The 16,889-nt window shown below is 30.6% G+C and overlaps 1 protein-coding gene across 1 annotated transcript in view; it reads left to right on the forward strand.

Annotated features, from left to right (window-relative positions):
- The window catches only part of MS3_00007493 (uncharacterized protein), a 42,212-nt gene extending 28,385 nt beyond the window's left edge, over positions 1–13,827 (forward strand). The window contains exons 6-8 of the mRNA XM_035733277.2: positions 803–981; positions 5,886–6,165; positions 11,578–13,827. Coding sequence (XP_035587504.2) covers positions 803–981; positions 5,886–6,165; positions 11,578–12,285 — 1,167 coding nt within the window. The 3' untranslated portion in view covers positions 12,286–13,827. The remainder of the gene's footprint in view (positions 1–802; positions 982–5,885; positions 6,166–11,577) is intronic.
- The last annotated feature ends 3,062 nt before the right edge of the window (positions 13,828–16,889 follow it).

Here is a 16,889-nt window from a genome sequence, read left to right on the forward strand (position 1 = left end):
TATATAAGAAGTTTGAACTTTGAACATAATGGTTGAAATGTGTATGCCATCACTCAATTTCTTTTAAACCAAACTATGATTGTTTACAATAGGAAGAAATAACTGTTGGAACGTTGAACAGGATGAAACCTTTTGGAGAGAAATTTGTTTATATCTGTGTTAAATATATTTAAAAGATTAAAAAATAACAAAGATACTAGATTATTCTTCTGCTCCAGAGGTTATTTAACTCTTATTTGATAGTGGCCGATTGAGATAAGTATTAAGAACTTGATTTTATATTTGCATTATTTTAAAAGTTTTCAGGACTGTTATTTATTATTTGACTGTAGTATGAAAGACATTTGTCAATTTTAGGAAATCCTAGGGAATTTAAAGGGAACTACTGTTTCAGTTCTTGCTTCCATATATATATATATATATATATATATATATATATATATATATATATACAAAGTGACATTTATAAGATGTTAATCGTTTTGCTCTAATTATTATTGTACACCGAAAGCAATATAGAGGGTGTAAAATTGCTTTCCGATTCATTTGCAATACATTTTTTAAACTGTTGGTGATTCCATGGTTTCTACACACAGGATCAACAAAAATTCTATTGTTTTCAGTATGCTTGAACGTTTTAACCTAGCACAGTATGTATATGTCCTAATCCAACATTTCTATGAATACAAATTAGTTGTTTGTGTCGAAATCACCAGTGTATTTTTATAGAATGTTCACTATTCAATTTAAAATCCTGACCACGAAATGCTTTCATAAATGATATTTCTTTTTAACCTTTTAGGTTACATTTGGGTGTTATTTGGCTCGTAGTTATACTGCTTTGAATCAATTAGGCGTGACATGTTTTACCGGTATGTCGTATATTGTCAAAAAATCAATGTTGAATGAAGTTGGTGGATTAGCCTATTTTGGGAAGTATTTGGCTGAAGATTATTTTTTGAGTGCTGCATTGTGTCAGAAGTGAGTAGTTGGCGTATATATATATATACAATGTACTCATTAACGATAATTAATCACGTTATTATCGTATATTTATTAGTTTAATATTAATGCTTAAGTTTGTAGTGAAACGTTTTAATAAATATTCGTAATTGGTTGAAATAACTATTTTTTTTTAATTTTATCCTAGAATTATTTAATAATGACCCTCTTTAATTCTATGATTTACTGTCTTAAAAGCAAGTAAACTTATAAATTTATCAGTTGGAACTACTTTATAACTTGTTACTTTTAGTCCCAACTTATTGGTCGAAGAGTTGGACTAGTCTTTCTCTGGTTTTAGGTGAATTAAAACTGACTATCAAGCAACAATTATTCGACATTTCAGTTTTTCATCACCTGTTAGATAATGGAAATAACTTGAACATTGCGTAACTTGTCGAATTGATCAATAAGTAGACCAAATCAGATTTACTATGCCTTGCTGAAAGAGCAGTAATCGAATCTGCGATCACAAATGGACAATATCTTTAAAAGTTCTGGGGTGACCTTAATTCGATAATATTTAGTTGAGTACTACTCATCTTCAAGATCATTCCTTTATTTTTATTGAGCTCTTTTCACCTTGAATTGCTAGTCAATCTATTGCTGTATAATTATGTACTTGATAACATCAGTTCGTGAGCTATTTATATGTTCAGTCTTCTTAGTCATCTTATTATTTAATGAAACCATTTAGTTGAAGTTAAACATTAACACCGTTGGATGCTGGCTCAGTGGTCTAGTGGCTATGTGCTCGCGCTCGAGACCAGTAGGTCGTAGATGCGCACTGCTGAGGAGCCCCACGACAGGACGAAACGGCCGTCCAGTGCTTCCAGATTTTCCATGGTGGTCTAGCTTCAATTGACTCATGATGACAACCATTGAAATCATTTAAGCCATCAAAACGTATTTGTTATTTAGATAAACTGTACATATACTTGCTATTGTAAGTCCATTAGCAGACTCCATTGCGTATATTGCTATTATTCTCTTTACGTTATCAATATGTATGCAGTGGATGAAGCTTATCGTTATTTTTATCCCTTTTGTATCTTGGATAAAAGGGTTTTTTCACAGTTACCACACATGGTGAATAAGCGTTGTCTTGCTAAGATTTAAAGTAATCTAATACAACTTGTTGCTGGATTCTGAATTTTAAAAAAATGTAAATCATAAGAATGTATTCTTCAGTCTGTTTATCTCTAAAAGATTTGCACTAATATTGGTTGGATGATCCTTTAGAGCCATATAAACACATTGTTTGGGGAAACAGTACATAACATAAATCCATTAATATACATCACATCAAAAGCATATAATTCCTAGTATTTCAATATGTTATTATCATTATTTCTTGATGTCAGGGCATTATCACATATTATTGATATAATTATTCTGTCATAACACTCACTAAAAACAACTGTAATCCATCAGTCTTTCATATCGTGAGTATACTTTGCATTAGTGTGGTATTTATTGCTCTGTGGCTGTGAAAGTATAAAACATGTTTCAGCCGCATTTACCAAATCATAGGCTTCTTCCTCTTTTTTTCCCGTTCTATCTCAGTGGCTCTCTCTCAATGTATTGATATGAAATGTAAGGAATTTGGTTAATAAGCATTTATCCAGGACACACATTGTGTTTAACTTACTAATGATTCATTTGGGTCACTGTATCAACGTTTTCAACTGCAAACAATGTGGTAACTATATAGAAAGCCCTTTAAAAACCGTTTGCGTCTCGTAAGTAATCCCAAAGGAAACGGATTATTCCTCTCATGGATAACTTTTCGAATCATGAAAACTTAGATTTTACACTCCAACTATGTATCTTAATTCTTGTAAATGTCATAAATTGTGTTGAAACATTGCATGTGCGTATGCTTAATTAAATAGAGTTTGTATTTTCTTTCATTTGTTAAATGACTGCCAAAATCTGTTTTGATGATAAATATTCATAGCGTGAAATATGTTTCCAGCATTGTTTGCTTAAGAATGATCTCTTTTACACATAGAATAATAAAAGGTGTTCAGAAAGTTGTGTTTTCTGTTTCTAAAATTACCGGTTGCTTATTTACATTTGTTTACAGATGCCTAAAATAATAAATTGAAGAATATGGTTTATGAGCTGAAACTTTTGATCTTGAATACACTAACTTATTTGAGTATAGTTTGTCCGTAAATAATAAACGTGTATATATTTCGTTTTAGTAATAGTTATTTCGTATTTCTTCATGTTGATTGACTTAACAAAATATTCATAGTTGCTTAATAGGTCAAGAACTCATCTTCTAACATTTTATGCTACAACTTTTAATTTTGCTTCAAGACAGTGAGATGAATAACTGCATATTATAACTAGTTTTTGCATAAGCGGTATCATTAAAATGTTAATATGTTAATGGGAAATTATGTAATCAGTTGCAGATAAGAATTTGAATCTCACTTCACTTACATTACTTTGGATAATGAGGTATAATTATAAAATATCGCATAATTACATTTATTTAGGGTTTAGTCACTGAACTTATAATTGGAATAATTCAGAAAATTCTATTTAGATTTTTGAGTTTTTACTATTGATAAAACGATTGAACTTGCTTTTTGTTTCTTGAAACAATCTCTTTTGAACAACACCATTCATGTTGAAAGAATTTAGTAATGACTATAGTGTTCTATGTTATACGTTACATCAAGATGATTTTATCATTAAGTGCTTGACACGATACACATAAACCAGGATTATCGCAAAGCTAAGAATAATGTTTTGATCAAATTTCAGTTTTATTTAAAAATGTAATAATTTTCCAAATAAATGTCATTATGTTTCCACTACAATTGCATAGTTTAATAGATACTGAATAATTTGATAAATATTTGGGAGAATATTAGAATGAATATGGATTGATTACAGTTAGATACTAACACTGTTGGATGCCAGCTCAGTGGTCAAGACGTTAAGCGTTCACTTGCGAAACCGAAGGTCCTGAGTTCAACTTCAGCGTGTGGAATCGTTAATGCGCTCTGCTGAAGAGTCTCATTCTGGGACGACACGGCTATTCAGTGCTTTCAGGTTTTCAATGGTGGTCTAGCTTAGATCGACTCATAAATTCAAACATTAAGATTATAATATTGTAAAAGAAATTGTAAACTGAATGTTTCTTACAATTAAATATAAAATCATTAGATTGTTATTTAAAGTCATTATAAAAATATTCAAAACGTATTGTTGAATAAATTAAGCAATACATTCTATTCATTATATACTTAGCTATTGTAATGGAAAAATAAAGAATTCCCTTAGTTTGATAAAGATAATATAATGAAGAAACAAATACAATATATAATTGTAAATTAATTTTATTGATTGCTTGGGAATAATTATAGTTGATGAACTGTTAATAAAAATGACCATGTATTGACTAATTAAAAGGAAATATTTTTCCATTTTTTTGGAATATGATAACGCTTTACGTCAATGCAAATGTAAATGACGATACACCGCTAACAGTAGTAACATGTATTCTTGGTAAGAATATATGTATATATATATCACTGACTGCTAACTCATTCTTCCTAGTTCGATGAACGATAGAAATATCATGGATAAACATTGATAAACTTTCGATTTTATAGAATCTAATGAACTATCCTAGAAAACATTGTAAGTGATGAAGAAATATTCACAAATACATTGTTTAAGAGGGTAGTGAAACGTTGTTGGTATTTGACTGAAACTCTTTAGTATTTCATCAAGTTGGAATGTTTCAAATATGCGTTATTGCAACGAAAATTTCAGACAGTCATAGTATTTGTGTAAAGAGAGAGAATATGGTGTATCACAATGATATTTTGAAGAAAAACACTACTACACAGATTTGAGAAACGACATCTTTTGATGAAGTTAACCATTTACTGTAAATTGTTTCAAACTTATGCAAGATAGCTGTTACGTCCTCTACTTGATTAAAGCAAAATATGATACACAACTAACAGTACTCAAACGTATAGAACCCCATAGTCAAAAATCCGAAGACAGAAGAAAGAAGGTGAAGTGATTGTTGGGTAAGAATCAAAAATGTATAGAAAGCATGTGTATTTACAGTTATTAGCGTTGGTTATAATATCCTTATAATTTAGCCAATCCTCAAGGAGGCACGTTATGCTACCGTCCAATAATAGCATGTCACGTTGATATTCTTGAAAGCTCCATTAGGTTCTTATTAGGTTTCTTCAGAGCCCCTGAAGGCTCCGTCGTGAAAGTCTAAGACCGTCCCAACAATAGCAAGTAAACAAAAAGATATAAGTATATATTTGATTTTCCAAGATCGTTTTCATCAACTTTGATTTTCTCGGTTATCTAGTTGATTGTTTTTTCTCTACTAGATTGCACTTCTTTTGACAGAACTCTTCACATTTCATCACGTATTTATTTGTTTTATACAGTAACAAAAAATCTCATATAGTTTCTTAATCTATTTATACATGTTTTTGCTTGGGCTTATTAATTTTTAGGAAATCATTGCCATACAATATGTTCCATTTTAACATTTTTGTAAAAATTAAGGTCATAAAGTTTTTTCACCATAGACTCAACTACTTCTGTATCGCCCTTCAATCATCCATTGACTTGAAACTTGTTAAATTAATTCGTTTTTTGTTTTAATTTACATGCTGTTGCCTAAAGAAACAAAACATAATGTATATTACGTGGTTCAGTAGCGTAAATAATGATTATGTATAATGTTGATCAATGTACTATTACGGTTGATTGTTTTTTAATGATGTTTTTATTCTGTACATAAACATAGAAACATCTATATAGTTTCTTAATATTCTTTTTACATTCATCCTTTATATTTCGTGTTTGTTTGTTTTTTCTAGAGGTTATCGGATAGTATTGTCATCTTATCCAGTTATTCAAAATGTTAGTAATAGTACATTAGTAAATTATATCAGGCGAATGGTTCGTTGGCTTCGGCTACGATTGAATATGTTGCCATTAGTTTCAGGTGTATTGGAACCATTATGTGAATCAATTACACTTGGTTTATTATTTGCATTAACTATGCATTATTTATTTGATATTCAAATTATTTATTTAATTATGATGCATTTTACACTTTGGATACTATTGGATTATACATTATTACGTTGTATACAAGTAAGTGATGAAGACTTATAAAAACTAGATTTCTTGCAAGGATACTACGGTTTAATTAACAAGCTTTTGATTTCAATATTTAACTGTCATGCGTATATAAGTTTGGAATTTCAACTGCAAATTGTTGAATTATAATGTGTATTTCTTTTATTTCACTCTGTTATGACTGCCTCACCAATTGTTATAGATGGTCGTCGCTATTTGTTATGTCGGAATCTCTTATTACTTATACTTGTAAAATGAGGAACCACTTCAATTCCCACGACTCAAAGTAGGAACAACAAGACTGGTACAAGTGAAGATTTATTAACCTCAAAACACTGCAGCGACCCTAGTCGAAAATGCACTCGTTTATACATTGATTGTAAACCCATTTGATTAATTATTATGATGAAATCACATATATTGAAAATTACTTAGAGTTGTAACAAATCATATGCTGCGTGTCATGCTGTGCATCGTCCATATTAATTTAATACAAGAATATTGTATCTTAAATGAAGATTACACTCATATAAATTAGTGTTATAACGGATAAATTATTATACTGGAAAAACAAAACAAATACTACACTGAGTAATTATCACACTGAATTAATGAAACTGAAGTACTGTTGAACAAAAATTACAATGAGTAAAAGAATGTAATTTTGCTTTCTAATCCCATCATATCACACTCATTTACCAGATGCATGCTAATGTACTCAGCTTCGTATCATACTTTAAATTTGATGACTAGTGACATTGATGTAGTGAGGTTCAAACCTGGAACTCATATGGTGAAAGTTGAATATCTTAACTATTGAGTCGCCGCTCCAGCATACAATGTGCATATAATTCGATAAGGAAGTATGTAGTGTGCACCTTATAGTAAAAAATTCAAATTTTATAGATGTAGGAACAAGAATAACAAATGTTTGGAAATATTTTACACTCGAAATATTACAGTTTTGATCAAGACCCAAAACAAGTCTTTAAGTTCCTTAAGTTCAAAACAATATTAAAAGAAAGGAAGATTTAAGTTGTTTATAATATTGTGATATCTTGATGTCCTACTATACGAATTGCAGACTGACACATGTGAAATATCTACTTATTATTCTATAACACTCTACCAATTTTTTCATAGTGTAATAAACGTAAACTCAGGTGGGGTAAACCAATTTACTGTTTAGTGCAAAATTACAGGGTGCTTTCATAAAATATGAAAACCATACATTAAATACATTATTTGAACATCTTCCTTCATTCGTTTTTGATGTACTTCATGATTCTTTGAATTCTGGTTTTATTACAATAGCTCTATTTTTACCTTCCCGTTCACGTCAATCCAATCCTTACAAATCTTCTGCTGGCAGGCGTTCCACTTTCGATTGCTTCTACATACTACTTATGTCTCTTAGCACAAGTAGCATACACCGTAATAGAATGATGTATCGTTTCATTATGAAGCTTTGATTGAAAATCGTATCTTTACTTATTCATCCTAAAAGACTTTACGTATGTACATAAATGTGTATTTAGTAACTGAATATATCTTCAAGTATTCTCAGCGACTACTGATTTTGAAAATCACCAGTGTTTTTAATTGTTTAAACAAAATTAATAATACGATTCTCCAAAAAGCGATGCAAAACTGAAGTATTTCAATTCTCCTTTCAAAGAATCTATGACATAGTGAATACGTATGTTTTTTCACCGATTTATATTCTATAATGAATTACATAACATTAAAAACAGCTTTGCATTTGAAATAATCCGTATATCAGTTTCATTTCACAATATTTTTGATATTAGTGATGCTCTTTAAGTTTGTTTATTGTGATTCTCGAATAAATTTGGTAATATTCAATAACTGCTTTGATTGTGGCTGTCGTGTCTTCATTCGATATTATTCATAGCCTAATTTATTACCCTGTAAAAATCAACTGTTTATCTCAAAATTTCAGCTGTAGCGATAATTTTATTCTTTGTGAATTTTTGTAGTCTTGTCTCATAAAAGGTTTATTCTGTTTGTTTTTTTGTCCTTCCGTGTTTGTAGATAATCACGTTTTTTTCAGACAATTTCTTGGTTTAATCCTATACTTTCAGTATAACAACGAAATCACAGTACTCTAGTTTTGTTCATTATTGAGGTATCAATAAAATTTTCTTCAAAAAAAACACAGTTAACTGATTTTCCAATGAATTGAATTCGATTATATTAATTTGATACGAAGGTGGAAATATATTTTATTATCTTATTGAAGGATTGACTCTGCTAAATGTTTTATCCTATATTACTTTGCTTACTTTCTAATAACACTGTCCCGACTGTTGTTGCTACCTTGACGTGGTGGTCGAATTTGCCTATCGTGATAAACCAATCGAGCTATACTGGCTGGAACAATCGTTCTTCAAGGTCCTACCATGCCAGACAGATCAGTTGAAGAACGGTAAGAGAAAAAAACAGCAAACCCCAAGTTCTGAGGGTGGAGTTGTACTGCTGACTGTATAGAGGTGTGACAGCAGTAAGGTGTTTCCTTCAGACAACGCGCATAACAGCGATACTGTCTTCCCACAAGGATGGCTGGGGTTAGAAAAGGCCGACCTAAAAAATGCACACCTCGCCTTATCCCACGGATATCCGCCTCCGGCGGTAAGGTCTCAACAAGTACGCAGCTAACACGAAAACTACCCACAAAAAGGTCGTATGTGACCAACCTCAAGCACTTGTCTCTTGGGCACTGCAGTCACGCTCCCAGGTCACTAAGATCACCTCTGATCCAACTTCCTTTTCAAGTACCTCTAAAAGAACCCTTTCACGATTCTGGCAACCGGGAATCGATAATCGCCCTTATTCCTTTAACAGCACTCAAGACTGAATAACACTGTTTATATCCGGCTCTCGATTAATTGTTCACGTGAGACAACTATTGAAAAATTTAATAACTCAATACTTGATCACAGGCTTCAATTGTTGCAGAAACTAGATAAAATTATGATGTATTCTACTTATATCTATCAGCACAAGTAAAATACATTACACTGGCTGCGACACTGATTGTATTAAACGAGACTTCTGTGTGGAAAACCAATTTATTGTTTAGTAAAATATGAAAACCATACATTAATTACATCATTTGTAAGTATTTTCTGAGTTTTACTTTACCTACGCCATTGTTCCTCTAATTGTATTGTTATTTTGATTGCTCTCCGATTTCATTTCTGCTCGCTCCAATCCAATCTTCTCACAGATATTAAATTTTCGATTGCGGCTATATACTACTTATAACTGTCAGGATATGTAGCATACATCACAGTATCCTTTTTTTCACAGATCATGTATGACTTAAAGTTTAATAATAATTACATGTTAGTAAATATTCAAATTATACCGGTTTATTTAAAATTGTCCATAATTAGTCAGTCGAATATTAGCAAAATAATATCGATCTTTATTATCCAAATAATTTGTCACTGTAAGAAGTGCATTTCACATAAGCAAGATCTCATTTAAGAACCAGAAAGTCGAATACGTTCTTCAGGAATGTATTCAACTTGTTTAAATTTTCATTTAATACATATCAGAACAGAATCTTTAAATAACAACCATTTTATTCACATAATTCTAGTATGTACATGTTTAGCTAAGCATAAAAGTCTCATGATCTGTTTTCAATAACTATTTCATTTCCATTCCTGTATTGGTTGCTTCAATCTTCCCATTGATGTTTAGGAATGCGATTGATCAGTGTCTAATTGGTATATGTGCATCCTGTGCGGATCGCCTTGATAGTGTCTTAAATAACAAGCATTTTAAGCAGAGATGGATTCAAACAATACAAAAATGAATTAAAACTTCAGCCCATTGCACAAGCTAGTGGCTATCTTGACTCAACAGCTTAGTGGATAACGTGGTAGCGTTTGAAACGAATGGTACTGGATTGGAGTCTTGGAGTGAATATCAACTCTGGGATATTTGTACATCCAGCTGACTAGTCCCAAATAGGACGAAACGCGCGTCCTGGATTCCACTGCTAGTTATCATTCATCTCTGCTTATTTTGTTTCATTTTCACTTCCACCCTTTTATAGTATAGTTTATTACATTATGTTCTTTGATCATCTTTTTGAGTAAAAACTAATTAGAAACAAAAAAAACGTTTCACTTTGTTGTAGTTAAGCATGTACAAAGCTTTTTGAAAAAGATTTTAATATTTTATCATGGATTAACTTTTAAGATAAGTGCATGTTAATATTTTCGATTTGCGTGGAAAGTAATATGACTTAGCGACGGACTTTTTTAAAAATTTATCTCTACAGTTTTAATCCTCATAATTAAATTAAATAATCTGGTTACTATTGATTTTATCTAAAATGAATTGATAGTATTTCAGTAGACTAGATGATCATAGTTCTTCGTCCGATATCGATATTATTAAAGTTAACAACAGCTAAATTTGACTTAATTTACAGATTACAAACTAATTATCTGGAATGGTTTGTTGATTTCACCCATTCTGATACACTAACTCTATTTTATGATAATTTTGATTCTTTACTGATATCATTTGTTGATCCACTAGACAAGAGGTTAAATTAATCACCTATTGTGTCTTAATCTAAGGATCTACATTAGTGCTCGTATTCAACACCTACAGGATTTAAAAACAGAACCTTCAAGTTTCAGTGGGAACTCACTACATTTATACATATATACATAGAATTCAATGTTTTATGTGTCCAATATAAGTCATTTCGCGATATAACGCAAAATTATAAATTCTTCTTTCGGTTCCATATGCGGTCGCTGTTGCACACAACTTTATGACTTCAAAATAGGACAAAATAGTTGTTTAGTGTAATGGCACGCATCAAGTAGGATAAATTTATATCAATATTTTGCATGTTTAAATATTTGAAAAAAGTGATAGAATCAAATAAGTTAAAATTTTAAAACTATAGAGATTATTTCATGTATATGTACCACCTTTTGATTGAAAGGTTGTTGGATTTCTAAAGCTGAGGTTTCTAATTTGATATTTTATTTTCTGCCATGTAAAACATTTAAACCTAACGGCTTGAAGCAAAATATAATCAATACGGTTCTCTTGTTAGCAATTTTATAACGAGGTTGAAATTGCTTTCTCACAACTCATAATCCTCTTCTTTAAACTAATTTGGGACTAATAGTAGCTCCAGAGGAGCTGCAGTCGGAGTTAATGGATACGGTAAGTGTTTATAAGTGACTGACCACTATCCGCCTTGTGGTCCATTCGAAGTGGATATGTTTATTCTGTAAATTAGTCAGTTCGTATTTTGCAGAAAACTGATTTCTCTGTTACGTTGTGGTACTTTGCCTTTATTTTTTTAAATCTTTTTCTGCCTATATGTTTTTCTTCGTTGTTTTATTTTTTGTTTTTCACTAACAGAATTCAAAACTTCCATTTTCATTTGCGAAATTTCTACTAGCTTGGATTAGTCGTGAATTACTAGTCTATGTTGTTTTTATTACTGCCCTATCTAATCCATGGCGCATTAAATGGGGTAATTACACTTATCGTATTAATTTTGGTGGATTAACTCAACGTTTATCGTCTAATAGTACAGTTATCAATCATTATACCAATGGTGATTTCATGAAAATAAATACGGACGTTGCATCTTATAATTATAAACCTGTGTTTTGTGGTACATCAATAGATGTGCAGAAAGTATTCAAAAGGCGTACAGTTTCAGAAAATATTCACATGCAAGATACAAACAGAGTTTTAGATGAATTTCGTGATGAAAATAGGTTTGATTGTTTAAATGATGAAATTATCAATAATTCTCAGCCGGAAACTCATTTGTTTTCATACACAACGATGGGAGTATCACCTGTCATCCATGATAATAGTAATGATAATAGAAACATTCCTTTCCAAGTTAATTCTGGTAACATAAACGATATACTAAGCAGTAGCATTATTGATAATTTCCCTCCCACCAACTTTATCAATAAAGTGAATGTAAAACTCAACAGATCCAATAATGAAGCAATTCAGGTTAATACACATATTGATAATTATACTAATATCCTTGATAATAATAATGGAATCAATAACAATGGTGTCAGTAGTAACAGTAATGAGTTATAGTCACAAATAGCTAGTTTGTGAAATATTTGTTTTACCAATTATTGAATCCAATACTCTTTTGAATCAATTGTAATACTGTCATAATATAAGTTTGTAATCGAAAAATTATAAAAGAGGAAAATTTTTTAACTATCTTTATATCCACGCCCAACATACGCTATGTGTTTTGAAAAATGCTCTTATTATTGACCTAAAGCATAGGAGCTTTCGTAACTATAATTTTCCCCAATAATTGTAGAGTTATCATACTTTAATTCATTTTGATTGATAAATTCAACTCATTTTTCCAATGTTTTTCTACAAATAAATCGTTCATGTCCAATACTCAATTTTATTCCTTGTTTTTCTTAATAACTTAAATATTTATGTTGGAAAAAATCAGTTTTTTTTTCATCTGAGATTTCTATCGGCTATCTTTATTACTTAAACGTGAATATCAGTTGAGTTTTATATCAAAGTTTCGTTTGCCTCTCTATCTGTATATTATTGTCTATTAGCCTGTCTATACCCTTGTTTATCAGAGTAATATATAATTCTAGATGTTATATTTAGTGCAAATAACTTTTCATATCAAATGATTCCATTTTTAATACTTTGTAAAAGTGTATGATTAGAAGAAACAAGAAAGCTACAAAATGGAAGGATTGCATTTCTTACAATGAAATTTAACCAATTTATCAAACATTATATATATGTATATACATTCCCCAATGTATGTCTATATTATTTCTGTACATAATTTTTCTCTTAAAATTAATTACAATGTCTCTTTTGAGATGTATTATGTTTTATACTTTGTGCCTACATTCCTAATAAACACGTTTCCATGTGATTTTTTTGAAGTGTTCCATTTTTTTCCCCTAGAAAAGATTAATTCAACATATTTTAAATCTATTCATTTCATTATTACCACCTATATGAATAGGTGTGTTTACTTTGAACTAACTTCTATCATCAATATTTTAACTGTTCAATTATAGTAGCGAGATTTCACCAGTAATTTATTATTATTATTACTCTATTTACATTGTGTAAATAAAAATTTATCTACACAGATCATCATCAAATTGATGTGCCAATATCACATCTGCTCAAAATGAAATGTGTTGTGCAATCATTAGTTCTTCGAGAGAAAACTGTAGATTTTTTGTTAAGTTAAAATTATTGTTTTATTATTATTATTTTCTTTTTGTTTTTTTTCATTTAATTTGATAACATTCAATTCAATCAATTAAATTGATGAGTGCCAAAACATGTTTCTCCCTTTTAAATTTAATTCTCCTCTGCATAATTTATACCACAAAGCACAATGGTTAAATGTTTTCCAACTAACTTATTCTTGCTATTAACTGGAATTCTTCATATTTCCTATTATTTATTGTTATTTCTTATCTGTGATTGTAATGTAAAACTATTTGATTTATTCATTATATAATAATATAGATTGTTTAATATTTAATAGTCAGTCAGCTACAACGTAGGACCAGGCACATATATGCATCGGTCCAAATTGCCATACCTCATTAACACAACAAGATGGACACCGGATTCATAAAAGTAGTTAATTCAGAGATGGTAATATATAAAAGAAAGATTGCAATAAGGATATAGTACAGGAAGAAAGAATTAGTTCGTAGAGCGAAAGATATGAAGCGATTTTAATCTCTTAATTTAAGGGAAGACAGAGAGTGTATACACCGACGCCATTGTGATCGATTCTGAGCCATGTCACCAAGAGTCTCCAACCATTAGTTACGATTGTCAGTAGCGTTGAATAAATTGTTTTGTTTTGTTTATCAAACTTGGTATACAAATAAGTATATAATGATAATATTCATTTTATTGAGAACTATATATGTTTGGTATTAAATGAGTAGGTCTTAATAATAAAATAATAGATTGTTCAAAGAAATTTCAAATCAACTATACAATTACATTGTAAAGTTCCAACAAATAGATCATCTTTCATAAATCGTCAGATCTGTCCTTATAATGCTTATTTTATGGCATCATTGTTATGCTAATTAGTCAAGCGTAATTAAGGTACTGTCTGACAAAAATGTACGTTATCTGTAGTTGGTATACCACATTAGGTCTATGAGATTAAATTAATAAGAGTATAAATAATATGAAAGCGATAATAGTAAGAAAGAATAAACAATAAGAACATATTTGGAGAATGAGGAATGAAAAAGTATGTATAGAGGAATATTGAATATGAATATCTGAAGGAGCGTAAAAATTTAGCCCATCTAAACCTTTGTGACCAATTCGATGTTATGTCATCCAACGACTTCACCAGTTAGAGTTGTCGCGCATCTTCCAACCAGCCAGTTTGCGTCCATTAATATGGCTCAGATTAACATTTAGTGACTTGGTGAACTAATAATATGGCTTATCTTTGCTGCTTCAGTATTCTTCCAGCTTAATTTTATACCGGTTAGCAATGCGCGTCAAGGTAGATGACGGTCAAGTATTACATGTCATAAACCCCCAGTCACAATTCGAGGGGTGGAATTATCGTCTTTACCTATTATTCATTTTCATACCTCAGCACTGATTACTCTGTTTCTTCACGATAGGTGAGGTAGGTCATGAAGACAGCTATGATCAAAAAGATGGTTTTTGTTTCGGTTTGGTATGAAGAACAAGTGTATTAGATACATGTGAATTAAATCGCATCTGACTGAAGAAATTTCTGTCCGATAAAGACGTTTGTTTGTTCACAATAAACATAGCAACTGGATAGAACAATCAAGGGTTAAAGAAAATTTCGAATTGGGATAACGCTAAGATGTACCATTTATATCTAATTTATAATTAATCAGTAATTTGAATTCTATTACACTTTATAGTTCTTTACACAATGCCTATAGAGACAGACATTTCAATAAGTTAAGAATGACTACGAATCACATCTTTATTATAAAAGTAAACGTTTTATGGTCACGTTAAAGGAAGATTGCATACTTAACGACAAGATTTTATCACGAGATATAAGCTCAAACCACTATATTTTACAGAATGTTATTATGATTCATAATAACAATAATGATAGTAATATTGATTTGTAATGTTCGAGTTTCACTTTTTTCCTATTTTGTTATGAAATTAATAATTGTCAAAATTTATTGTAATTAAAGTACTTAATAACTCCTAAAGTACTTGACCTTATGTTAGCGAGGATTTTACTAAAGACTTTAATCACGTTTGATTATTGACGAGGTCTTCAAGTGCGTTAATTGAAAACGTTTAAGAGAAAGAAAATTATCATCAAGTAGAATATCCTATTTTTAAAAGATGTATAGTGCGTTGTACAGTCCGGCTCGGCAACTAATGCTTACGGTGGAGAAGGAAAATGCGAACTGTTATATGCTTTATGATTAGACGTTTCATAATGATATTTGCCGTGATCAACACAGATACACTGGGATTCAACCTTCGCCAGATAAATAATTTAGATGATGAACCGATCACATCAACAATCTCAGCAACCCTATACTGACAGAATAATAATTCACTTATTAACATTAGGCTGATTACACCTGAACTTGGAACAGCATGTGGTTCGTCAGGGCTTGCCTGACATAGGAACTTGTGATTCAGGTGACATTGTATTTGATTACTTTCGGATCATTTCAAATTCTAATAGATTGATGTTTATGTTGAAGGAGTTTGACTTCTCTAAGTGTACGTTACCGAACAGTATCATCTTAACAAATACTGCAAATAATACTAACTACAATAACAAACAAATCTTTCTCAAAAACAGGAGCCATCTGGTCTTGAACAAAATTAATCACTCCTGAGTTTCAGATTCCCATATAGACATGCTGTAAGCGTTTTACCAAGTACCATAATTTGATTTCTATGAATAATTAGAAAATTTATATGTGCATAGTCACTATTAAAAGTAATATTTAATTCTCGATTTATATTTCGTTCAATTCTGAAATCAAAGTTAACTGCAATATTTATGTTACAAATTGTTTTTACGACCAAATCAGTTTAGCGATATTCATCAAACCAGTATTTATTATACTAAACGGTGAATGTAAATTGAATGTTAAGAGTCGTTTATAGAGTAATATCAAATATGCTGTTCATTTTTTACAAAATAGTCTTGCTGAAAGAACTCTCAACCCAATTATTGATCTATTCTGTTCATAATCATACAAGTTTAGAACAATTCAATTATTTGTTCCCAACTCTAAACAAAGCCGCTTTCTAAATGTAATCAATGCATGATCGTACTTTTATAATCAAAGTGAACTGATTTCTTAAAATATCCACACTAAATAGATCTTTATCGGTGTGAAAGAATATAGGTCACAGCTTTAGCTGGCTTCTGTAGGATGTAATAATACAATTACTGTCTGTGCTTTATTCTCATTTCCTCTGTTCAACTTGCATCTGCCACTTGGAGATTATTTTCTGATTCACCTTTAACATATACATGAGTCATACAATCACAAAGAATCATGATCATTTTCAAGTAATGATAAACAGCAATTTGTCTTCTTATTATTATTTATTAATATTTTTGAACACAAAAATATTGGTACAAGAGGGCACCAAATATATATGTGCCACACAAAACAACG

The sequence above is a fragment of the Schistosoma haematobium genome, chromosome 4 (genome assembly GCF_000699445.3).
Source record: "Schistosoma haematobium chromosome 4, whole genome shotgun sequence".
Lineage (NCBI taxonomy): Eukaryota > Metazoa > Platyhelminthes > Trematoda > Strigeidida > Schistosomatidae > Schistosoma > Schistosoma haematobium.